A 25,299-nucleotide genomic window follows, 5' to 3' on the forward strand; every position below is an offset into this window, starting at 1 on the left:
ACAGGGGAGTTGGGAGTCTGTGTCTGTGCACAGGGCTGGCTGGAATAACCAGACTGTCGGCTCTCTGGGGACAGGATATGTGGAATGCAGCTTTCCTTCTGCTGGCTCAAGGAACAGCCCGTCCCCACACCCCGGGGAGCAGCAGACACTGCACGGGGACAGGAGACACACACCAACAGCTGACAGGGTCTGCTCCAGCCTGGTGGCTCCAGAGAGGCCCCACTCTGCAGCACAGAGGTGACCAAGCCTGGGTTTCTACTGACTCACATCTCAAGGGTCTCCAGCGGGGGTGGCCGGTGTCTAACAAGGCTCCTGCACTGGTGTGGGAGTAACAGGATCCCTCTCTTCTCCCTACTCGCCCGGATTTATGAGCTCTGGAGGAGTTTATCATCTTCCACGCCTCAAAGTTTGGCTAAAATCAACTGAATTGTGAAGGGAACATGGAGATTGTTACTGGAAAGAAAAGAAAGGAGGGACAGGCAGAGCTGTTGCATCAACTTTGTTTAGAGAACCAGGCTAAAACCCACAGAACAGATCCCAAACTGCTCCTTTTTCACAAAGTGTTTCCTATGACATTTTTCTAACAAAAGTGTTCTGATTTTTCATTTAAAATTACACTTCCCTTAAAAAAGTGCCCTAAAAAAAGTTAAATAACCCTTCAATAGCTGACACACAACATGAAAATAAAAATCGGGAAAAGGGAAAAGGGTCATTAACACTTGTATTTAATTGCAAAAATTAAAAAAAATTTTATTCTTCTTACATACAAATCTCATTTATTTACACACTTTACAGGCTTTTCCCAAGTATTTACAAAGTTTGCAATATATTAAATTAGGACCATCCATAAAATTCTGCATTAAGTGCATATTCACATTCTTTTTTTTTTTTAATCCATCACTGAATTTAGTGTTCAGCATTGAAACAGTCTTTATGCATATATAGCTTTACTTCCCAGCACCTCTGAGCCTTAAGAATGTGGCTCCCCACCCAAGACAAGGAGATAATGCTAAAAATAAATCACCTGCCATTTGTTTGAATCTCCAAAGCAAAGGAAGTCCAGCATCTCCCTTGTCTAACTCAGCAGGACACTAAATCTGCCCTTTACAAGGAGGAGGTTCCTGAAGAGGAGGATATCGAGTTCTACCTATAAAATTTACCAAGAGGAGAAAGTTTGGTTTGCAGGAAGCAAAAAGTTCTTTGTGCACCCACTGCAACGGCCTCACCCCAGCAGTGTTCGGTTCTCTTGGGGGTCACGAGGCTGAACGTGGACCTGGGACTGGGGTGTGTGGAAGGGAAACTTCCCTCCTGGAGGGAGGGAACAAGAGGGTTTCAAGGCAGAAGGATCCCCTGTTCTGAGACACTGGTGTTGACAGAGCTCACGTCTCTACCATGAGATGCTCTCCTGCTCGCCACCTCCTGCTGCTGCTGGAGCCCAGGAGGCCAGAGGGTGCTTTGATCCAGCCCAGACAAACCAACTTCTCTTCCAGAACCCTCCAAAAACAGGCCTGGTGGGAGAAGCTGAAGTCTGGGGACTCATGGGAAATCTGACTCAAAGCTCTCCAGTGCCTTGCAAAGGGACCCCTCAGGGGAATCAATGTGTGCAGTAACAGTGGGCAGGGAAAAAAAATGAAAAGGAACAAAGAAAGCCAAAAAAAAGAATCAATTGAAACTGCCAGCGTTGCTCCCGTGGGGGCCGCTGATTTCCTGGTACTGAAGTAAATCATAATAATCCTTTCTCCTCCTTTCAGTTACCCTGAGTTCAGGACTGACTGACAGCACCGTTCAGTGACCCCTGCTTTGGGGAGCAGCTTTAAACCACAATCCTCCCGCCCAGCTGACGGGGACAGCCCGTCCTTCCAGCCTGGCAAGTGCAGAGGTGACCCCTCCTCACCTCTGCCCACTGAGCTCGTGGGTAGTACCGATTTCTGGTGTGATTTCAGAGCAGCTTTGCAGCTTTTGGGATGTGGGGTCAGGAGTAATCCATCTCCCAGCTCACAGGCAATGAGCTCTGAAGCACAAAAAAAGGATTTTAAAATGTGTTGACTGGGAACCCATGTGAGCTGGGCAGAGTGGGAGTGGGAGATTGTCCAAGCCAGCACAGAGAGTGCAAAAGGGGAGCTGAGGTGAGGGAGACCACGGTGGGACACCCCCTGTGACTCATCTGGGATCATGGCTGTGAAACCTCAATAGCTGTAGGAACAGCCCTATTTCCCCCCAGTTCCACCTCAGCAGGCCACTAGGACCACCAGGCTCTCTAGGGAAGTCCTGCAGCCTTTCCAGGGACTCTGTGAAGCTGGAGCTCTGGCTGAGGAAGATGACCACACCTTAATTGCAGTAAAGGTATCAAAACCTCCCTTTGGCCATCCCGGTTTTGCCATTGTGGCCTCTCCTCCGGGTTTCCCACCGTGGCTCCTCGCCCGCCCCGGGATGTGGAAGGTGTGAGCACCACTCCTCTGGCAGCTGGAGACAGGAGCTGCTCTGGAAGCTGTGCTGCAGACTGGGGCTCTGCACTTCGGCCAAAATCGGCTTTTTATCAGCAGGAGAACTGCCCTCCTGTTTTAGTTTAGCAGCTAATTCCTTACAGCTTTTGGAAGAGGAAGAGAAAATATACCGGAGAGCTTAAAAACAAATGATGTAAACTCCGAAGGGAGCGAGCTTGGGACATATGCAATGTATTGCTGAGACAGAGCTGGAAACTTATGCAGAGCCCATAAAGTGCACTTGGAAGGCTGCTCTGCAAACAGGCCAGACTTACCAGCTCCTGTCCAACCAGCTGCAACTCTTCGAGGAAGGGAGAAGCACTACGTGAGAACACTTCTGCTAAACAGGCACAAACCTGCCCCTTCCTCCCCCTCCTCCCCCCAGTCCAAACAGCAACTGTAAATAGATCCATTTTCTCTGCTTCTTCCCGAAAGAGCCAGACAGCCACAATGGCTTAAGTGTGACTCTCAAAATTCAGGCATTTCATAGACACTTGGGAATTGTCTCCGCAGCTCTTTTACAAGTTACAGTCAAGGACACTTAGCAGTGACAGTGTCACCGAACCTGCCGCAATCTCAGCAAGAATGGCTCCAGCAGCATCTTTGAGCAAATGCTTTACAAAAATGGTTCAGATACAAAACCAGGAAGAGGTGAAGTAACCTTGTCAGCCTTTGAATTTGATTTGAGAAGCTGCCAAAGTGTAAATAGCAACAGTCACTAATGAGGCCCTAATTCTGCCATCACCAAACTCCCAAATTTCCATTAACTAAGACTCAGGCTTTAAGAGGGAGAGGGGTGGTGTGTGTGTGTGTCTTGGCATGTATGAGATTGTATGTAGTGTCATGAGTGTGAAATACACTCCAAGCAGTGAGAATACTAATAGAAGTTTTATTAGTCCAATTCCCTTTAATACTTTGTAACAAATTATATTAGTCCTTTTCTATCCTGAGAGTGCCAGACTCTCCCCGTTTGGTTCTACTAGATCTGGTGTGTGTCCAGCACGGAGGGCCACGCAGACTGACACAGGTGCTGGGCTTGTTCTCATTGTTTTGACAGGAGAAAAACAAGGGTTATGCATAGAAATGTTTGTAGTGTCAAGGCCTCAGACTAAATTCTTTGGAGCAGGAACTGTCCTCTGCCTTATTCTTGTACAGGAGCCAGACATGGTCATCCCATTTGGCAGCTTTTGTCAGCTCCTAATCAGATTAACACAATGTTTGCTCCCATTCTCCTCAAAAACAAAGGCTGGACAGACATTTTCCCAATCTGTCATTTTACATGTACCTAAAATATTTACAGAGAAAAAGGCTCTTGCTCCTGAGAACAGAGTTAACTCACTGTCAACCAAAACCCCTCCCAACTCCATATTAACAAGTGTGAGAGTATGTCCTGAACTCCAGCCCTGGCCTGTGAGTTCAGCCTGACACATCTGTAAATGATCTTCAGCAGTGGGATCAGACCCAAAGGATCAGACTTGGAAGGGATCGGAGCATCCGCAGCCTGCAAACTCCGAACCCGAGCCTCTCTCAGGGCACTGGAGACAGCACTGCTCCAGCAGCAGGAAACACGCAAAGGCAGCTTGGAAAGGACCCAGGAAAAACCAGCGTTCATTCTGAAGACAGAGTTCCAGGTCTGGAAGGAGTCAATGCAAAGATATGCCAGGGAAGAGGGAGGTTTCAGGTGCTCCCAGAGGTACCGTGGGATGGGAACACAGGCAGTGCCTCCAAAAACAAAGAGCAGCTGAGAACGGCTGTGCAGCCCTTGGTGTCTGAGGTGAAAGTTGGACAGAGCTGCTCTCTCCCAGCCCCAGCTCCATCCAGAACTCCTGCACTGCCAGCACCACTAACACGTGTGTCTTGTGTCGGTGATTTTGCAGGAAAGGAAGTGGAGGTGAAGAAAAGCACAATTACCATTTGACTCACTCACAACCTGCTGACAGAGAGCTGCAGAAGGGTGATCACAACACACAGAGGCCTGAAGGGATTCTTTTGGTACAAGAAGGACAAGTGGGTGAGAGTTTCTGCCCTCAGGCTCAAGGCTCTCCCCAGCCCTGGAGCCAAGATCAGCTCTGCAGGGCTCACACAGCTGCAGACGTGAGGGAGAGCTGAGACACATCACCAATTAATTCCCTTTATAGAACTAGCCTGACTACACAGGCTCAAAGCTTCCTCCTCAGGAGGAACGTACACAGAAATGTCACACACCCCATCCACTCCCAAACCCCCCAGGAAGTTTCAGAAGTGCCATAATCCATAAAGAACACAAGGTGAATCTCATCCTGAGAAATCCATCTGCTGCTCCTGGAAAAAAAAACCCCTTTGCTGCAAACCCAGGGCTTACCTGAGGGGACAGGGAGGGTCATAAATAGCTTGAGCTTCTCCCAAAATACATTTGAGGAAAGGCAAAGGATTACCTCAAGGGTTAGGAAAATAGTCACTTTTAAACACTGTAAACATGCAGGGTGGCAAAGCTGCCTGCCCCAGTTGCCCTGGCTCGCTCCTCTCAAGACGTTGCCTTGGCTTCAAAGCTCAAAGTCTTCTTGTCCTGGGAACAGCTCTGTTTTCCCACCCCACCATCCTTAGCTGGCAGCTCCATCACAAACCACAGCTGGCTCTGTCCCTCTGGCCATGAAGTTCATTGTCCAGTGATCTGCGCTGGCATAACCTTGGGAAGAGGCAATGGAGAGGCTCTGTTAGGTGAGCCCATCCCTAATGAGTGCTCCCATTTCCCACAAAGGGATGTGGTCATGCCAGAGCTCTTTGGAAAGACACTTCCCTCAGTGGGCACTGGGTTTCTAATACCCATTGTGTGCCCACACTGCTCAGGTTTGAGCATCTCCTGGTATCCCAGTGTTGGTGCTCCAGGCCACAAACTCCCAGCCCAGAAGGATCACTCCCTGTGCTGTGACAAGCAGGCACACACCAGCCCGGAGGTGACAATGGCACAAACCACCATCCCAGGCGTCAGACAGAAAAGACCCAGCTGGAAGCAGTCTCCTGATTCCAAGGACTCTCCCAGTCCTTGCATGCCACAGCTCTGGTACTCACCCAAATCCCCAGCTTCCAGCTCCACCTTGAACATCTCACAGTGTCCTCTGCACGTGTCCAGAGGTGCGACAGTCAGGGTGAGCTGCCCACTCCCAACAGCGAAGAGGCTGTGCAGGCTGTAGCTCTAGGACGGGAGGAGAGGATTTCAAAAGCCTGGCCAGCTTTCCTTGGCTCTGTCTGCCCAAAGCAGGGACAAGTCACTGCCCTGCAGGCAGGTGAGACACAGCAAATGTCTGCTGCTCCCCCAGTTACCAGAGGATCACAGAATCTTAGCTGAGATGCAAGGTGCAATCTCAGCTGCATGCAAGGGTTCTCCTGTCCTCCAAGGCAAAGCAGGGCCTGCACATGCCCAAAACTCAGGAAAACACACAGGAGGAGATCAGGCCAGAAGCCTAAAGTGCCTCAGAATGAGTGAGACTCACTGCAAGGAACAGCTCCTAAAATGCAACTCTTACATCAATTCTGCCCAACTGTGCACAAAAAGACCTCACCCAGCTATAGAGCAAGGCCAGACACATGAATGGAGCAGGCAATGGGTGCTGGAACAAGATGATTTTTAAAGTCCCTCTGTTTCTGTGACATCTCCAGCTGCCAAGGGAGATGGGCACAGGGCACCTCCTGCCCCAAACTAGACACAGCTGCTGGGAGGCACAGCCACCTTGAGATGCCACTTTACACAGGGATGGACAGAACTGATACAACCCCAAATGCTCCTTTTCAGGACTGTATCAGCTAAAAATACCCTGCAAACCCCACTAAAACTCAGAGCTGCTGGGAGACAACACAAAGACAGGAAGAAAATGTCTCTGGAATGAATTTCTCACCTTATTCCCCAAATCTGGATGGCGAATGAGGAAGCAGCTCTCCAGGGACACTCTCTTGGGGAAGGACAGCAAAGAGGAATTGGGGAAAAATTCCTGCAGAATCCGAGATTTATTCACGGACTTGTTCCTAAACAAACCAGCCCATATTAAAGAATCATCATACAATGATAATGTTTGCATTTAAAAGCTACTTTCCAGATAAAATTCTTGCCAAACATTCATGCTTGATAAACAGCATGACAGACTAACCCTGGGAGCCAGGAGCAAAATTCAACCTCAGCCTCTAAACCTGTGCTCCTTTCCACTTTCCTCTGGGCTCCTGCACCAGGACCGTGTAAAGAGGGAACAAACAGATCCTGATGGATACCTGAACTTCATTTCCCTCCCCTCTTCCCTTAAAATGATCCAAGTCATTGACCAGATCCATTGACTACAAAAGATGCAGAGAGGTGGCATCATACACAACCATAACTGAACCCACATGGCGAGGCAGGGGGGATCCAAGGCTGTCCTCTAGACCAGAAAATTTAACTGGAAAAGGCCAGGTGAGGCTTGTTATTTTTACATCCCTGTCTAGGGGATTGACACGATTAATTCTTCTGTACCCTGACCATCCCTCTGCATTGCCTGCTCTGAGACCTTAGAGAGCTCTGAGTTGTTCACACACCTTGTTCACACTAAAGGCTTTGGCAAAGAGCTTTTGGTGCGTGGCAAAAGCAGGATTAGAGTCGGCCATATTTTCTGCACAAGACCAAACACAAATTGCAGGATTCTTTGACTTTCCATTACTTCTCAGTGTTTGCAGAAGTCATGGCATCTCTTCTCAGGCAGCACCAGTAGTGGAGGATTTCCACTGAGCAGACAGAGGTGATAGAAATGTGAACTAGTTGCCTCAGGTGATCAGATCACAGCCCAGATGACTTACAGCCTGAAGAACAGGACCAGGCATTCCCTGAGATAATTTTATCTTATAAAGGGAGTAATATCTGGAGACCAAGCCACAGCTCTCCATTTTTAGAGCAGAAGTCTTGTCCTCAGAACAAGCCAGTTCTTGAGGTGGCAGCAAGCAGAAGAAGCCTGTAACCCACTCCTGTATGCCTTCCCTCCAGTTAAACTGCACCTTGCAGGCACTGGTGGTTCACACAGGCAGAGCTTGAGCACCCCTGCAGAAAGGATGTGTCCATCCATCACATGTTTTGTCTGACTCACCAGGGAAAGAAAAATGGGCAGCTCCATAATTCAGCTGAATTTTCTTCTATTATAACCTCTGCCAGCTCTGGATTCTGGGACTGAAAATGCTTCAGTTCTTCATAGGAGAGATGCTGCCCTGTCTTGAAGAACATGAAACAAAGATAAAAGCTGTGCCCCCAGGGTTGTTCCCTGCTTCCATTTCCCTCCCACTAGAACACATCCAAGAGCATGTGGATTGCTAAGTGTTCAAATCATTAGTCAGAGGAACAATGCAGGGATTTTTCTCCTCCCACATCTTTACAATGGGGTGAAATGTCCTCTTAGACACATGTCCTGAATGAGCAGTTTGAGTTCATGGGTGAACATACTGGGCAGGGGTTTTGGGCTCGTGCTGTTCAAGAGTTTGGACTCATCACCCAGCTTAACAAATCCCTGCATTACCTTGATTAGAAAAGGCTGATGCCTCTGGAGCTTTTCTGATAGCTCTCTTAAGTCTGTCACTATGTGAAGGCTTTTCACAGCAGAACAGACTGTGCAGTTTGCAGGAAGTGTGGAAGTGTTCTGTCTGCAACCTGCTGCCCACCAGTCCTGGCATTCTGGGAAAGAAACAAGGGAAACCTGTTTAGTAAGACCAAAAATGGAATGGAAAGGAGACAAATTCAATGATAAACTCATTATCCCTAGCATGAAACACTGAGATTTCTTATAGTTTCTGATGGCTGTAACTCAAAAAGAAGAAGCTTCACCAGGCAGGGAACTGAAGGGAATGTTTCCAGCACATTTTGGAAATACAGCTAAAGGTTGTGAGCAATGGGAGAGCTTATGGAAATTTCACTTCTCTCTGTACATGAGGCACACAGGCTCAGCTATCCTTCCATGAGCAACAGAAGGATGGCAACCATCATATGTAGTGTAATTAAACTGAAACAAGTCCATCAGCAAAAGAACAACCCAAAAAAGTGCTATCAAGGAGGTAACACCCAGTAAACAAAAAAACATACAGGTTGGAAAGAGTAACTCCCACATGGTTAGCACTGGTGTCATGAACCCTGCTAGGACATACCTGAAATCATCACCCTCCCCTTTACCATTGTGCTAATTTAGAAATACTTTGTCCCAGACAATGGTTGCCCAGTCTCTGATGTGCAGAAGATAGTGGGGAAATGTCAGATTTCACCAAGATGTGCTGCTGCTGTTTTCATTCATCCCATGCATTGATTTGACGATGAAATGAGAAGTCCCAGCACAAGCAAACCCTGAACCACAGCCACATCCATTCTAAATTCCAAATATTGTTGTTACACCACAATCAGCTGAACTGCCGTGCATATGTTTACATCTTCAAAAATTCAATTTTTACATGAAAACACAACTCGATGCCTATACCCAGCCTCAAACTTAACAGCCCTCCCAAAAAACCAAGGGAACATTAAGAGAAGGGACTTGTTGCAGCAGGGAATGAGCAGTACAATGGTGAATACCCCGTGCATTTCTATGCTAAAAGATGTGCAGAGCAGCCACCACACTGAAAGGGTATGGCTCTAATTTACAGAATCACAGAACCACATGAAGATCAAATTCCAACTTCTGGCCTTGCACAGAGACATCCCAAACTCCCACCCTGAGCCTGAGGGCGTTGTCCAAATACTCCTGCAGCTCTGGCAGCCTTGGGGCCATGCTCATGCCCTGGGGAACCTGGGCAGTGCCCAGCACCCTCTGGGGGAAGAACCTTTCCCTGATATCCAGTCTAAGCACCCCCAACACAAATTTTATATCTGGAGACAGAGCAGCAGGTTGTGAGAAATGGGAGAGCTTAATGGAAATTCCACTTCAAATAGAGGTTTGATGGCAGTGACAGCCCTGGTTCTGCAGCCTTAATCCAACGGGAGAGGCTTAACTTGGGCAGTGGCAGCAAACCCATCCCAGGCCTGATCTGTCAGGGTGGGTCAGGAAAAACCCAAGGCTGGGACACATCTCACGTGAAATATCCAGGGATCTGTCCTCGCCAACAGGCCCACCCTGCCAGCACATGCCAAAACAGCTCCAAAGTCTCCTGGACATTGCTCCGGGCAAACTCAGGAAATGAAGGGGATGGCAAAGGGCAAAAGAAGAGTGAAGTCCAGCTGAAAAATCAGTTGGAAAAAAGCTGGGAAAGAAGGATGCACAGCAGCTTTTTTGGGGGAAGAAGACCACACACAACCTGCCTGTCACTGCCACTTCCAGCCACACTCACACTCCTGCACAGGGCTAAGAAGGGATGAACAGCACTTCACAGGAGAGCTCTTGTTTTATTTTCCCCTCTGACATCTGCAACAAGCCACGAGGAATGTTACAGAGGATTTACGTTCACTGGGATGTATCAACAAGGAGAAGACTGGGATTCATTTTGCTTCTTTCTTGCGGAGTATTTCCAACTCCCAAATGCTGCATTTCCCACCCTACTGCTGGGATATGGACTGAAAGGGATCAGGATGTAAGTCCTAGTCTTTCTGGAAGACGCATCTACACTGCTTTCAGGGAAAAGGGGAAAAAAGGCAAAACAAAGTGTAAAATCCTTCTTGCAAGCAGAAGTCCCACTCCCATGAGAAACTGCTCCGACGTACTTTCCCTCCCTGCTCACAAGAGAAAAAAGAAAATCTTTGTTCCACTGCCTGTAGAAAGCTTCAGTTTTACAACAACAAAAAAACTCAACTCACAAAAAACAGCTGGTCAGTGACAGGAAACAAAAGGCTGAAAGATCTCACCAGAGAAAGGGCAGTCGCTGTGAAGAGAACAAGAAAACATCTCTATGGTCTGTCATCAGACGGGGCGTAGCAAGACTGTAATTTCTCTCTGGGCAAAACTCAGAAACCTCATCCCTAAGCATTAAGCATAGTTGTCCCCAAATTCTCCCTCTGGGCTCAGGGCAGTACCCCACGGAACAGGATGCTAATCAGCTTGACAGTACAGAGCTTGATTCCTCTTTTGAGCCAGGCTGGGATATTTGCATTCTCAATTGCTCGATTCAGGAGGTGATTTCTTTTCCCCATGAATAACCAAGAGCAGAGCACTGGTTGAGACGCATTTCAAATGCTGCAAGTGGGGTTGTGGGATTTTTTTTTTTTTTCCTAGTAATTAATCTTTTAGATTTATTGTGGAGGGTGTTAGTCTGTGCACCAGCATGTGTGTGACTGGCATGACAAGTACAGGCAGCGCCTGCCCTTCCCAGGGAGGGCGGGAGGAGAGATGGTGCACACAGGAGCCAACTGCCACTGGGGACCAGGGCAGGATTTCACCCAGGATGCTGATTTTCTCTCCTTACCCTCCCTACATTCCTTTTCCATTATCACCCTGCCTGCCCAGACACCCTGGGGATTGTTCCGGTGGAAGCTGTCTGCGCACACACACGGCTGCTCAGGGATGCAAATGGAAGATGCTCTTTTCATCCCAGCACAACCCTCACACCACGGGCGCATCCACTGCCATGCACACGCTGAAGTGCTGGGCGTGGGCAATTATCCCTGTGGAGCTGGAGTGCAGGAGAGCAGCTGTAGCAGTGACACATCCAACTATCCATTACACGACAGAAGTGCGGCCAACTTCTCTCTGCTTTCTCACCCCTTTTTGAGGGGCTGCCTCCAGTTTGTTCAACAGAACTTCAGTTCCCCATCGGCCACAACCACCTAATATTGCCTTTTATGTGTTATTATTTCTCCAGAACAAGAGCTGCCTTCTCCCTCGTGTCTGGAGAGCTTCTAGCAGAGCCAGGGCTGGGACTTTCAGCTGCTAACACAGCACAGACCGAGATAACAATCTTCCCTTAAAACACATCTATGATTAATGCTACAAGGAGTTTATGACTATACTTTCCACTACGCAGAAAAATAATATTCAAGTCACCATCAATTTAAAATGAGTACCACCCCTCCCTTCTTGGCTGTTTTCACAGAGGATCTCCCGAATTTTTGGCTGCCCCCAGCACAAGAGAGGGGTGTGTGTGCACAGCCCCAGAGATGCTGGGTGTGGATGACCAGATTGTAAACTCAAGGTTCCTGAGAAGACCTGGCCCTGCTTCTGCCCGTTGCAGCAAAGCAAATTAACTTGTGGAAACTTGCCCACATGGATGCGAGAGCAGGATCTCAGCAAGCCCCGCTCTCTTTAGGGACCATATGGAGGGCGCAGGATCAAACTGCCAGTGCAGCAGGTTCAAAGGGAAGCTTCTAGCTGGGAGAACTTTTGTTCCTGCAGGATACAGAGCCAGGGGCTGCTCCTGACCCTAACAAAGTGCTCAAAACACAAAACCTCCCGCTTGCAGCACTGCAGGTGCCGAGGCACTTTGTTGGCTCCCCACCAAGCACTGGGGTCTGCAAGGCTGAAGCAATCTCCACCAGGCAAATGCCAGCCAGGCCAGCACAGGGCAGTCTGGGCCCAGGGAAGACCCCCCAGGACTTCACAGCCCCCCCAGGTGTTGTTTCCATAGGGGCTGTTGCTGCCATCACCCGCAGTAACTGTGGAAGCTCCCCAGAGGACTGGCTAATGTACTGAGCAGCTCCACAACCTGCAAAGGCCGGTTCCAAATCCCAGATTCCTCTTTCTGAGGATGAGACTATTCCCCAGACCCACCACATACTTCACCGGGGCCAATCCTAGGAATATTCAAGCAACTTCAGCAAGCATTGGATGAACTCAGGGCTCCAAGAATGGCTGTGCACTGAATATTCCCCAGACATTTCTCTGTCCTTTCTTGTAGGTCCACTGTACAAACCTGTGTGTTTCATTAGAAAGGGATTCTGCCCCTCTGCCCTGCTGAGCTGAGATCCCACCTGCAAAGCTGCCTCCACTCTGGGACCCCAACACAAGAAGGATGTGGAGCTGCTGGAGTGAGTCCCAAGGAAGCCACAGAAATGTTCTGAGGGCTGGAGCCCCTCTGCTCTAGAACCAGGCTGGGAAAGCTGGGGTTGTTCATCTGGAGAGGAAAAGGCTCTGGGGAGACCTTAGAGTCCTTCCAGTGCCTAAAGGAGATCCCAGAGAGCTGGAAAAGGATTTGGGACAAAGCCTGGAGTATCAGGATGAGGGGGAAGACTTCCACTGCGAGAGGGCAGGGATAGATGGGATACTGGAAAGAAATTCTTCCCTGTGAGGGTGGGGAGGCCCTGGCACAGGGTGCCCAGAGCAGCTGTGGCCCTGGAAGTGTCCAAGGCCAGGTTGGATGGGGCTTGGAGCAACCTGGGATAGTGGAACAATTTAGGCATCAATTGATGATCACAATCTGTGACACAGGTAAATCCCATCATTCTTACTTTACAGATGTAGGAATTCCAAGCCCTGTAATTACCAGGTGGCACAGTTTGGAAGAGGCATCTGGAGCACTTTGTTGCACAAGCAATGTTTCCTAAACTCCATCTTGCTGAAATTCTTCACTAGACTAAAAATTAATTTGATCATTTATAATGTCATGTCAAAGTCAGGTTAAACTGATGGATTCTTAAGTAAGTCAGGCAGGAAACATAAGGATTATTAATTACAGCCTGCAAGTCCTGATTAAGGACTGCATCACAGTGGGGTTTTAAATACATACTACAAAGAGTGTCCCTGTTCAGCACAAGATCCTCACTCCTCCCTCACACTGAACTCCTATTGTAGCTCCGGGTATACTGAATATATTTATGCCACGAGAAGAAAGTACCTCCCAGTTTGGTTCACAGCATTTTTAGAAACAGCTAGGAACAAAATAACAGCTACAAAAAAACCCCCATCAAGAACCCCTTTATTGTTGTTCTGAGTAGAAGTCAACAGCTTGAAGAACTACTCGTTCATCTCACTAATGGGGAACGGCTGCTCCACCAGCCCAGGGATCATTAGTCAACCTCGAGCAGAGCACGAAAATGATTTTGATCCAACCAGACATTGTGAAATCAAGTCTGCTGAGCCGAGCCCAAGAGGAATTCACAGTCCACTGGGGCAAAAGAGCATTATTTCCAGGAGAAATCTGCACCTACCAGTCTCAAAAATGGAAGGCAGGGACCAAGCGGTGAGGAAAGCACCCGAAGCCCACTGCAGCTGCACCTCTGGTTACCTGCCCCAGCGACAGCTTGTGCTGCGTGAGCAATCTGCCTCAGAGGAACAGCTTTGGAAACAAACCCCTCCCAGCTGCTGTCACCTGCCTGATGGTGGCCCCAGCCTGTAAAAGGTTTGACATGTCTGTGTCACAAGTGCACAGAGGGCTCTGCCAGGCTGCTAAATGCCTCTGCAAGAGGCCACCTATGGCAAATGCTCTTCCCAGGGAAGGAAATCCAAAGTAAGGATTCACTCTGCAAAGGAGGAAACAAGAAATTTTGGAGGCTTCACAATACAGAAGTAAAAGGAAGAGTATTTCCACAGCACCACAATGGTTTGGGGTTAGTTTACTGCCAGCAAACCCAAATAAACAGCCCAGTGGCTGAACCAAGGCCAAAGTAACAGAGAGTACGAACAGCTTGGCACCACCCTGCCCTGCAAAGTCAGCCGTTTTTTTCCCCTTTGAACGAGCCAACACATGTCTGCCGGTTGCTCTCAGGTTATATCATAAAAGGGTTGTTTACACACACAAAAGATCAGATAAACTGGCAGCTGTGCAGTGATGGGAGGGAGCCCCGCACATGCTGTGACCCACAACCACCTCCAAATGCTTCAGCCCCCAAAGCAGGTGCACGAGAACATGCAGCAAAACAAGAGCAAAAACCAGCTCAGCTTTGCTTAGGGGAAAAAAAAAAAATTAACATCCTTTGAGAGCAAGAGGAGAGGCAACAAGTTAGAAATCAGATCCTGCCTTACCTCCCAAGCAGCCTTATTGTGCAACCCTTCATTCAGAGCAGGCCCATGCTCCTTGGGCACGGGAATGCCTGAGCCCCACGGGTCAGACAGAGCATGGGCTGCACAGCCCACCGGGAAAGGCTGGATGAACACCTGGGTGCTCAGCTCACAGGGAAAGGCTGGATGAACACCTGGGTGCTCAGCTCACAGGGAAAGGCTGGATGAACACCTGGGTGCCCACACTGCTCTCAAGAAGCAGCAAGTCCCCGTGCAAGGCAGGCAGACTGGATGCTTCCCTTCTGCACAAAGCTGTGCCAAGGATAAAAACAGTCCAGGGCTGGAGTGAGAGAAGCATAGGGAGAAGTGTTTTGCCTGCAAAGGGTTAAGATCAGAGAAGAGACAGGAGCTGGCCAAGGGCCAAGGCAAGCCTCCAGCTAAACCCAAGGTGGGCCAGCCAAGAGGCAGAGGCTGCTGCCCTCTCCCAGTAACCAGCTGCTGTCCTCCCCCAGTAACCAAGCCTGCTGTGACCCGTCCCCACAAATAGCTCTGGCACCCAGCAGGCTTTAGTAACACGGTGACAGGCCATTTACAAGGTGTTGCTAAACACTGCTCCTCCAGCTGGGCTCCTTTCTCTACAATAATTACATGTAAACCTGTAAACATGATTTTAGCCCTACTGCTCAGGCAAAAAGGGGTATTTAACACTTCTTCTCCAAGCTGGGGGATAACTAGCACAGGATCTCTTTTCCAGCACTGAGATCCATGTGTGCTTTTGCCTGATTTCAGGTGTGCTGAGTAGTTACTGACCCAGCTGATTCTGGGCTGTGCAGGGTGAGTGTGCCCAGGACCAACTGTCATTATTAAAAGCAAAGCTGGATTTTCCTCAGGGTCATTATAACCCCTGCCACCAGTACAACGTGCAAATTGTCACACTGGGCCACAGCCTGTTCCCCACTGACAGACCTGCTCTGCTGAGGTTTTTCAGCTGCAAGGACTGAACTTACCATGGGCAGATACATGAGGTCATGTGAGAGCAGCTTCATGCTCTGCTCATCACATCATTGCATGGCTGGCAGGGAACAGTTACCAACCAGCTGACATCAAAAATCATATTTAGATATTAACAAAGCTATAGGTATGAAACAGGTGTGAAGGGAAGAAAAGTCAGGTAGAGTGACCACCAGTGTGGCTTTAAAATTTCTGTTAACAGAATAGAAAACCCCTTTTTATTTGGCTTTACTGCAGACTTTGAGAGCTCATTTATTTCTTCTTAATGCTTGTAGGGGAGAGAGGAGCACTCAGATCCCTATTTTGCACCAGAGAACTAAAACACAGAGGGAACTGTCCATCCCAGACTATCTGAGAAATGAATCCAGAATGCCCAGGTCCTGCTTTTTCCATGGAACAGCAATAGATAGCTGTGAGTTAAGCCACGTGCCCATCAAAAACCACTGTGTTCCTTAGAGCAGGTAGACCCAGAGGTCTGACAGCCCACTGCCTCTCTGGGGTTACAAATGAAGGGCTGATGTGCCAAGAGCACAGGCCCAGAGCAGCCAACGTGACCCAGCATTGTGGCTTTCACAAGCTCTGCATAAACACCAGCTCAGGAAGAGCAAATGCAAACCACATTTCCACAGACCTTTTCTCCAACCACAGGGACCTTGCCCTGGGAAAACAGCTGGAAGAGAGAGAAGCACAGACCCAAGGGTCTAAGAGTCAGCTATCAAGGAACAAAGGGTGGGAACATAAGGTTTAATATGGGAATTGATCCGGGGGAAAAAGTCAGCAAGAAAGAGCACAGAGACAGGCAAAAAGGAAATTTACTTTGGACTCAATCCTATAAACAATGCAAGAGAGTTTTGTGGATGCTGCTCCTCACCTCGGCTGCTCAAAGGTCCACCCACAGCCACTGACAGACCGGCAGACCTTGTCACCCACAGCACAGCTCTTGGATGGAAGGGACAAGGATGGAGGGCAGGTCACAATGAGCAGGAGGGAGGGAGGAGCACATCCTGCACCTCTGCACCTCCCAAAGCCTCACCACCACTCTGCCTGGAGCCCCTGGCTCTCAGGAGAAACCCAGCAACTGAGCTGCCCTTGTTCCGCAACACAAACCTGGCTGCTCAGCCCACACCTCCCAGCAGACCGAGCTCCAGCCTCAAGCCCGGACACAGGAAAGCTGTCCCAAAGCTCAGGAGGGACAGCACAGCCCAGGCTGCCCCTGCCTGCCCAGGCACAGAGGAAGGAGCCGGACCACCCGTGCGCCCACGCCGGGCTGGGCCGTGTCCGCACCACGGCCGTGTGTGCCAGCACTGCCGGTGGGCCACGGCAGCCTCCAGCTGACAACAGGTGGCTTTCAACAGCAACAGCCCCAGCTGCCTTTGAACTGCTGCCCGAGCACAGAGAGCTCCAAGCTCCATCCTCAGCCCCCTCAGAATTTTCTTCCCAGGACCTACGTAGGGAAAGGAAAAGGAGTCTGTACGTCGAGTCCCTTCATTAGTGGTTTTCTCTGCTGCTCAGGCACAGTGCAAACTTCCCTTCTATCTCATTAATGTACATAAATATCTCCAAGGGATGCCAAGAGGATGTGCCAGACTTTTCCATGGTGCCCAGCAAAAGGATGAGGAGCAACGGCCACAAACAAACTAGAACACAAGAAGTTCCACCTCAACATGAGGAAGAACTTCTTTCCATGGAGGGTGGCAGAGCCCTGGAACGGCTGCCCAGGGGGGTCATGTCTCCCCCTCTGGACACATTCCAAACCCACCTGTTCCAAGTGACCCTGCCTTGGCAGTGGGCTGGACTGGGTGACCTGCAAAGGTCCCTTTCAACCCAAACTATTCTGGGATCCTGTGATCGGAGAACACCAGACTTGCCTGCAAGACCTCCTGGACTTAGACTCTCATCAACAAACAAACGCAAGACGCAGCTTTACCCCTTCTCTTCAGCAGACCACAAGGCCAAAATTAGGGGCAAAATAATACAACACACACAAAGCAGGGCTGAAAGGGCTTGGGAGAGTACTCAGCCCCAAGCCATGGAACACCCTCTTGCAGATCCGTGATGGATGGCTTCACCAGTGTCCTCTCAGCAGCAAGCCGTGATGGTGACACCAGTGTCACTGGGACAGTGTCACTGGCCACAGCTGCCTGCTGGGAAGCCAGGACATGAGGGATTCCCACAGGAACCCAGCCAAGGTTCAGGCTGGGTGCTGCACTCTCCCATTCAAATAGCCAGGGTCTTGCTCAGTTCCTTTTGCCAAGGCAGGATCAAAGTCACTCCAGCCAGCCCCCGTCAATCTGTTAACAGGGACATGCTGCAGCTTCCACTACAACCTAATTCTGTGGAAAAGAGAGCAGGAACTGCCTCCCCCCTCTCCTCTTTTTCCCAGAACTGGACTGTTGCCCACCCTATTGCTCATCGCTTCTGAACACTTACAGGACTCGCAGAGGCATGAGGGATTTTATGTGCATTTCAATAACACCACCCCATCCTTCCTCTCCATCCATCCATCTTTCTCTTTTCCCCTGTTCCTCTGGATGTTTCCTCACCTCCTCATCATTCAGCTGGTTTTTCCAAAGGTAGGCCAGAACTGCTCCTGCTCTTATTTATCTTTACAAGAAGATGCTCACTTGTTTCAAGGGTGTCAGGCAGCCTTTGTCCTACAAACCTTTTGCTGTGCCAAGGAACCTCCCTGGGCTCTTCTCATCCAAACAGGCCCTGTGGTATCTCAAGGAAGAACCTGTCAACTTTCTGGACAAAATCTGCCTGAACAAATACAGTAGAACCACAGAATGGTCTGGGTTGGAAGGGACCTTAAAATTCATCTCGCTTCACCCCCTGCCATGGGAAGGGACACCTTTCACTATCCCAGGTTGCTCCAAGCCCTGCCCAACCTGGCCTTGAAAACGTGAAGAGATGGGGCAGCCACAGCTGCTTGGGGCAACCTGTGCAAGAGCCTCCCCACCCTCACAGGGACAAATTTCTTCCTAATGTCCAACCTGCCACCCTTCAGATTTAGGCCATTCCCCCTTGTCCTGTCACTCCTGGCCCTTGTGACAAGTGAAATGAACATTAAAATTCCCATTGGATTCCATCTCAACACAGGGGAGTGTTCACCCGTGGAAAAGCTGGAGTGCAATAGATAAGCAGGCCCCTAATTTCAAGTGCTTATCAGAGCCATCTCCTCACCTTTGTTTTTCACTCCCCAAGATATCCCAATGTATAAGGAAGAAGAGGAACAATGGGGGATACCCTGTCCCACCCATACAAACTGGAATCAACAGAAATCCCAAGTCAGCGTCATGGGAAAACAGGGAGGGAGAGGATGCAGAATGGTGCTGGCATTTCAGGGAGCCCTTTTTAGCTCTGGCAGGAAGGTCAGAGCCACCACAGACAACTCCAGCACAATGAGGTGCCCAAGCTAAATATAAACCTGACAAGGGCACGGCCACAGGAGTTTGTTTTTACAGTGAGCCACCAGACCATCAACATTGTGCCACATCCCTGCTCAAAATAATTCACAGCTTTATCATCACTGACAGTCTTTGTGTTCCAGCAGAGGCAGAGCCCAGGCTTGCACCCACCTGCCAGTCTAAGTCAGTGAAATGATAAACCAAGAATGAGAAATAGCCAAACTTTTCCATTTCTATTATGCCATTCTAGGAAGATCTATGATGTTGCTCTTCTGTGATGAGATCACCTCACAGGGAACCCTTATCTGACTTCCTCACACACACGCTGCCCTTAATGTCACGTAAACACGACAGCACTCAACCCCCCAGGTCTTTCCCAATATGCCACTTGGCAAAAACTCCTTTTCCTTAAACCAGGCCACAAGTTGAAGTTTTTACACTTTGCTCACATATCAAGATTTGGTTGAGAAACTGGTTTTTGCCTTACTCAGAAAAACCAAGAAAAGGTGACATTTCCCCAGCAGAGCTATCTCAGTTCTGGTTCTCAGAAGTGCAAAAATTTCTAGAGGAAAGGGAACTCTTGTGGAAGAAAGACCCGAGGTGTTAAAAGCAAGAAAAAGAGAATGTGCAAGAACAAAATTATCAAGTTAGAGATAAAATATGCTTCAGTCCCAGTGAAGCTAGAACTCAGGATGCTATTTTTAAGTACAGTGGTAGGAAAAGACAAAACCACGATGCCAAGCCAGCAACACATTTGTGGTGCCCTGGAGACACTCGAGTGACTCGCATGGCTGATATTTAAGTTGGTATTTCTTGCTAGGCTTATGTTACAGAAGGGAAAACATTTCCTTACTCTCCAACATGTACTTCTTGGCAATGGGCAGGGACAGCAGCCGGATGTGCCCGACGAGGGAGCCCCAGGCCTGGGCTCTGGAGAGTGGTGCTTCGGGTGGCAGTGGGTTGTAGGGCTGGATCACCAAGTAAACAGTCAGCAACACCAAGCCCAGGGTGAGCAGGCCCTGCAGAGGGAAAACAGGCACCGAGTTAATCACGCTGCAGGGAGCTGAGGTGTCCTCACACCGGGACACACCTTCTGCTGCTATCAAAGGGCTGTGGCCGTGCACCACAACACGAACACTCTTGTTTCTGCTGTGTCTCCTCGTTCAGCTGCAGTGCTATTTATGTACATGGAGCTGACACCCAGTTTTATTATTAGGGCTGTCCAAGGATGAAATTAAGAAGCCTTAGCCACAAAAACAACTCTGTTCCTGTATTTTAGCACTGCAAATAATCCAGCATGAGATCAATGAGGATTATCTACAGATAGTTCCTTTTCCTCCCTACCTAATCAAATAAAAGCTTGCACTCCTGCCATGCCTCTTACACAAGGAAAACCCTGTGGCTTTTGCAAACATCCGTCAAGCCTCGAAACACTTTGGCAGAGTTGGCACCAGCTCCCTCCTCCATACCAGAATCCCAAATAAGCCTTGAAGAGATGACATGACGTTATTTCTCCCCCGGCCAAAGTCAAACTGAATCAACAGCAAAAACATGAACAGAAGCTGAAAGTTCAAATTTGCAGTTTCCTGTTCTCCTGCCTCATTTTACAGCTTTTTATAGGACACGAGGAAGAGAGCTCGAATTTTTTTCCAAATAAAACCCATTGCAATGGATTTGTAGAGATGACACTCGAGTATTACTGAATATTATGTCAGTGGGAAGCTTTTCAGACTTGAAGCAAACATCTGGTCCAGTGGAAGGTGTCCTGCCCATGGCAGGGACTTGGAACTAGATGATCATTAATAAGATCTCTTCCAACCCAAACCAGTCTAGGATTGAATGATCTCAAACCTACCTAACAATAGCACCCTTCTACCCCCTTTGCAAAAGTTTTTACAGAATCTTTCAGTTAAGGCTTTTAAAACATTTTTCCACCACCAGGATGATGATAATAGGTTTATTTCCTAGACCAGAAGGAGAAGAAAGACATGTAGAAGTTACTGGCAGGGTCAGAAATAGAGCCATGTTCACTTCATTACTCGGCCCTTAACTTCAAGAATCTCTTTCCTTCCTTACTTTTCCACTCAGGATGCCAACACTAGGAATCTTAGTTTGAAAAATCCATCCAAATCTCATTATTTAACAATTTATGGGAGAGGAAGATGTTGACAATGTAAATTTACAGCACACATGAGCAATTCCAAGTCTTGGGCAGCTGTCTCCTGTTCTCAAAGCAGCTCATGGCATGAAGGAAGGAAGCTACACTTCACAGCTTTTCAAATAAAGATCTTGGAAAATTCATCAAGAAAACGCAATGGGAAATAAGAAGCTCAAGTGCAAAGGAGAACCCTGACCCTCAAATGCTGTGTTCATGCACAAAAGTCACCTTACCTTGTAGAGAGCCACTAAGACAGGGTACCGTGGAGGGCCCCTCTGGGGCTCGTTTCTTTCCAAGAGTTGCTTGATGAACTTCTCAATGGCTTTTTCTGACATGCCACACTGGTGGCCGGTCTGCCTCACCAGATCAATGGTCTCGGAGAGCTTGTCATAGATGCTGAGCTCGTTGGCAGAAAGCTCCATGGCCTCAAGGAGAAATCCCTGAGGAGAGATGGGCTGCGTTAACAGGAATCTACTGTGGCGACGCAACTCAACAGCAGCGTGTGCACAGCCACCCCAGGGATGTGGCAGTGCCCAGGAAAGAAGGAAGGCTCCCCTGGAGCAAACCTGCTCCCAGCCAACAGCACAACATTGAGCTGCACTCCTAATAGTCTCTGCTGGCTCAGGATCTCCCACCGACTCAAAGAAGCCGTGAAATTTCCTGACAAGAGCAGAACCGGCTGAGATCCGCAGCTTATGTAAATGAACAAAGCTTCCCAGAAATCAATGAAACTCCATTTATTCATCTATTCCAAATGAATCCATCCCGTAAAGCAATTGCTCACCGAGTACAAAAGCCAACAACACAAAGCTGCTCATCACAGGCAGCAGCCCCGCTAAGCCCTCCCGCGCTATCAGTGCAGTCGCTTATTTTAACCCAGATTTGTTTTCGTTAAATCCCCCGTCAGCAACAGGGACAGGACAGAGAAACAAGCAGAATGTGTGGGGCAAAGTTCAGCAGTTTACAGTTTGTTTAAATTTTCGCAACCTAATGCCCAGGCCAACTGATTATTGAGTAACAGCAACGTGAGAGCAGCTGCTCTGCAGGCAACAAAGCCCCCACCTTCCTCTCCAAGTTTGCCTGCAGGTCAGAGATGCCACAGAATTAAATATCCCAGCAAGAACTGCATTGTGCTGGGTGACAAAATGGCATTTGACAGCAAATTATTTCTCACTTATAAGAGCATACCCATGACAGATCAACATTAAGCTGCAAAAAAAAAAAAAAAAAAAAAAGAAAGTATATTCCTCTACCACTTCCACTCTGCCACAAAGGCCTCTTTGAGAGCAGCTGATGGGTTCAAGAAAAGATGTAAAGAAATTGCTGGACAAGGTACAAGCTGCCAATGTGAGAATCACACTGTAAAATTTTTTCCCATTGCCTGAGAAAAACACTGGCACTGCCCAGGGGGGAAAGGCGGAATCTGTAGAGTTTTGTTTTGCCTCTTGTTTCTGAGCTGGGTAACACTAACCTGATCAAAGTGGGCCAGCTGGGAGGGAGTTTAGCAATGCTCTGCCCTGAGGATCATCACATAAAAACACAAGAAGCATGATGGATAATCACAGCTGAAAACTGAAATCACGGCCCTGTCCCCATTTTGCTCTACGGTTTCCTGGCCCCAGGAATCCACTTCACCCAGCTCATCACTTTGCTCCCCAAACTGTGTCCCTGCACTGGGAGAACTGTAACTGTTCCCAGGGCTCTGCACACCCCTCCCAGCACAGCCTGCCCGGGAAAGCACAGCCCTGCTCTGCTCACCTGAGCATACACTGAGTAACAAGCCACCTCAACTTGATTTGCTCAGCTGTAATTTGTTCTGGCTGCTCCCACAGCACAAATCAGCCATAACTCTATGTACGGATAGAACAAGAGACATGATAAAGTTCAGATTTGAACTCTGATTTGCCTTGAAAGAACTGGCTGACAGCTCTCCCCCTAAACCACGGGCTCCTACAAATCACAACTCGGGCAAGGGCAATTTTAACATCTTCTTTTTAATGCAACACTAGGGTGTATTTTCAAAAACCCCCAGGTTTCACAGGACTACCAGCTTCAGCGACTGCTCCTCTCCCCACAAGATCCCCCCTTTTCTGCTCTTGCACACTTGTTTATGTGGTCACACGGAGCATCAGGTCAGGAAAATTAAAATAACCCCTGTTTGGTCAGCAGCTGCCTAAGCATTCAACTCCAGCAGTTAATGTCAGATGTTATATTAACATCAGTGTCAAATTTCTAGCCACAGCAACACCAAAAAGGTAAAAAATGCCAAATTAAAACCCAACCCTGAGAACATACTGCACTACATTGCCAGGTTAATTAGCTCCTGGCCCTCTCCTACCGACATTCCTTGCGTTCCATGTAAATATTTGTCCCAGATTTTGCCACCTGAAGAGCCCCATGGGCAAGCAAAGCAGGTTGGGTCAATAATATCTCGTATTAACCTCTCCAAGACAAGGACTTTTTCTTCTCATCTGTGAAGCACCTGCCACGCACGTGATAAAAACAAGCCACTGCTTTACTAACTCTTTCATTCATGCAATATCCTGATTCATGGAAGAAGCAAGAGCCAGCACATCTGCAGGATATTAAAGGCCTTTTTTTTCCCCCCCTTCAGCTTTTCTGGTTACTCTAGTTGCCTGGACACTGTAAGTGGTGTGCTAAGTGGTCTGTAAGATTATCTAGTGTCCTCTGGCTCCCGAGTGCCAAAGCTTTCCCCTCTGAAGCTGTCCCGTGCAGAATTCCAGCAGATTCAACAAGCCTCTCCTGCTTGCTGGATCTGCCTAGAACCACTTATAACAAACATCCCCACAGAAATGCTGCCAAACGCTGTGGTTTCCCCTTTCCCAAACAACAGAAAAATCCTGCTAAAATACAACACTGAGATATATCCCAGTTCCCACTCCTCTCCATTTACATTCTGCTTTGAGCAAACACCTTTGCAGACAACCCCTGTAAATCACAGACACTAAAAACCCAATCCAGCTCCTTGACAAATTCAAGAGTAACTCAATCTTCCAGCTAGGAAATAAAGCATTATGCTCCCACATTGCTGGGAGAACAGATGAGGCCTTAAAAAACAAATAACAACCCATTCTTTCCTCTCCTATCCCTCCGGTACAACCGACAAAACAGTAACAACAGGCTACTGTACCCTCTTTACACTGAGCTGGGCTCAGCCCTTGCAAACCCCTTAGAGAGAGGCCTTTGAAGGAGGAACCCGTATGTTATTCTGGTTTTTTATGAACTCCAGCACCCTGGGAGGACTCAGCAGCACAAAAACAGTGATGGCACTCGGCCTGCAGGGTTTGCACCCCAGCGCCCAGCTCTGCCCACAGACCCCAGGGCGGTTAGCCCAAGGCTTTACAAGACAAATATTTAGACAGAAACGGTGCTGGAGGAGTCTTTAAAAGGGAAGGCTTGCTCGCCTTGCTGGTGAACCTACAGTGATGTACGTATATATAAATACAGATATAAAAATATATTCCCATCTGCTTTACCACTCTTGATGCCGCCGCCCTCGCCCTGCCCGGGGAGCAGGTCCCAGCCCTGCGCTGAAACCCCTCCGGAGGGACCCTCACCCGGCCACAGCCCCACGGCCCCCGTTCCCCGGAGCCAGAGCAGCCCCAGCCGGGGGGTTACCCTTAAAAACAAATCAATAAACTGAAGCAGGACGGCCCCAACCCGCACCCCCGGCTCCGGCCTCCACAAGCCGGCGAGCCCCCCCCAGGCCGGGCCCGCGCCGAGGGGCCGCGCTCCGGGTCCCCCCGCGACCCCCGCCCGCGGCCTCACCCCGCTCGCGTCCCGCCCGGCGGCTCCTCCCGCTCCGGCTGCGGCCCCGCCCGCCCCGCTCCGCTCCGGCCCCGGCTCCGCTCCGGCTCCGGCTCCTGTTCCTGCTCCGGCTCCGGCTCCTGTTCCTGCTCCGGCTCCGGCCGCGGCTCCTCCCGCGGCGGGGCGGGCGCGGCCCGGCTTCCGGCTTCCGGCACGGCCCGGCCCGAACCGGGGCCCGCACACGGCCCCGGGACCCAGCGCCGCCCGGGGAACGCTGCCCGGGGACCCCCAGCACCGCCCGGGGACCCCCAGCGCCGCCCGGGGACCCCCAGCACCGCCCGGGGACCCCCAACACCGCCCCGGGGACCCCCAGCACCGCCCCGGGGACCCAGCACCACCCAGAGCCCTCAACACCCAACCCAGCCTGGGACCCCCAGCAGTTCCCAGGACTCCCAACACCCTGCTCAGCCCGAAGCCTCAACACCCCAAAATACCCCACCAACACTAGTCCCTCCACTGCCCCAAACACCCCTCGGGACCTCCCAGCACTGCCCTGGGACCACCAACACTGTCCCAGGACCCCCAACAGCCCCCGGGCAACCCCAACACCCAGCCCGGCCCCAGGGCCTCCCAGTGCCACA

The 25,299-nt window shown here is 49.5% G+C and overlaps 1 protein-coding gene across 1 annotated transcript; it reads right to left on the reverse strand.

Annotated features, from left to right (window-relative positions):
- Positions 1–704: 704 nt before the first annotated feature.
- On the reverse strand, positions 705–24,756 carry CUNH6orf89 (chromosome unknown C6orf89 homolog). The gene is made up of 8 exons (XM_066203872.1): positions 24,680–24,756; positions 21,124–21,330; positions 19,586–19,751; positions 7,988–8,142; positions 7,565–7,686; positions 6,356–6,482; positions 5,532–5,655; positions 705–5,148 (listed from the first exon to the last, which is right to left on the reverse strand). The coding sequence occupies exons 2-8, from the start codon at positions 21,310–21,312 to the stop codon at positions 5,063–5,065; spliced, it is 969 nt and encodes a 322-aa protein (XP_066059969.1). The 5' UTR covers positions 21,313–21,330; positions 24,680–24,756; the 3' UTR covers positions 705–5,062.
- Positions 24,757–25,299: the final 543 nt, after the last annotated feature.

The sequence above is a fragment of the Chamaea fasciata genome, unplaced genomic scaffold (assembly GCF_029207755.1).
Source record: "Chamaea fasciata isolate MVZ Bird 193981 ecotype frontalis unplaced genomic scaffold, bChaFas1.0.hap1 SCAF_25, whole genome shotgun sequence".
Classification (NCBI taxonomy): Eukaryota; Metazoa; Chordata; class Aves; order Passeriformes; family Sylviidae; genus Chamaea; species Chamaea fasciata.

Bases quoted from the DNA above. Each gene is read 5' to 3' on its own strand.
- CUNH6orf89 (XM_066203872.1), bottom strand. From the start codon at position 21,312: ATGGAGCTTTCTGCCAACGAGCTCAGCATCTATGACAAGCTCTCCGAG. The intron at 7,687-7,987 runs GTAATGCAGGGA...ATGTTCTTCAAG, and splicing joins ATCAGCCTTTTCTAATCAAG to ACAGGGCAGCATCTCTCCTA. The intron at 6,483-7,564 runs GTGAGTCAGACA...TGGTTTGTTTAG, and splicing joins TGCCCATTTTTCTTTCCCTG to GAACAAGTCCGTGAATAAAT.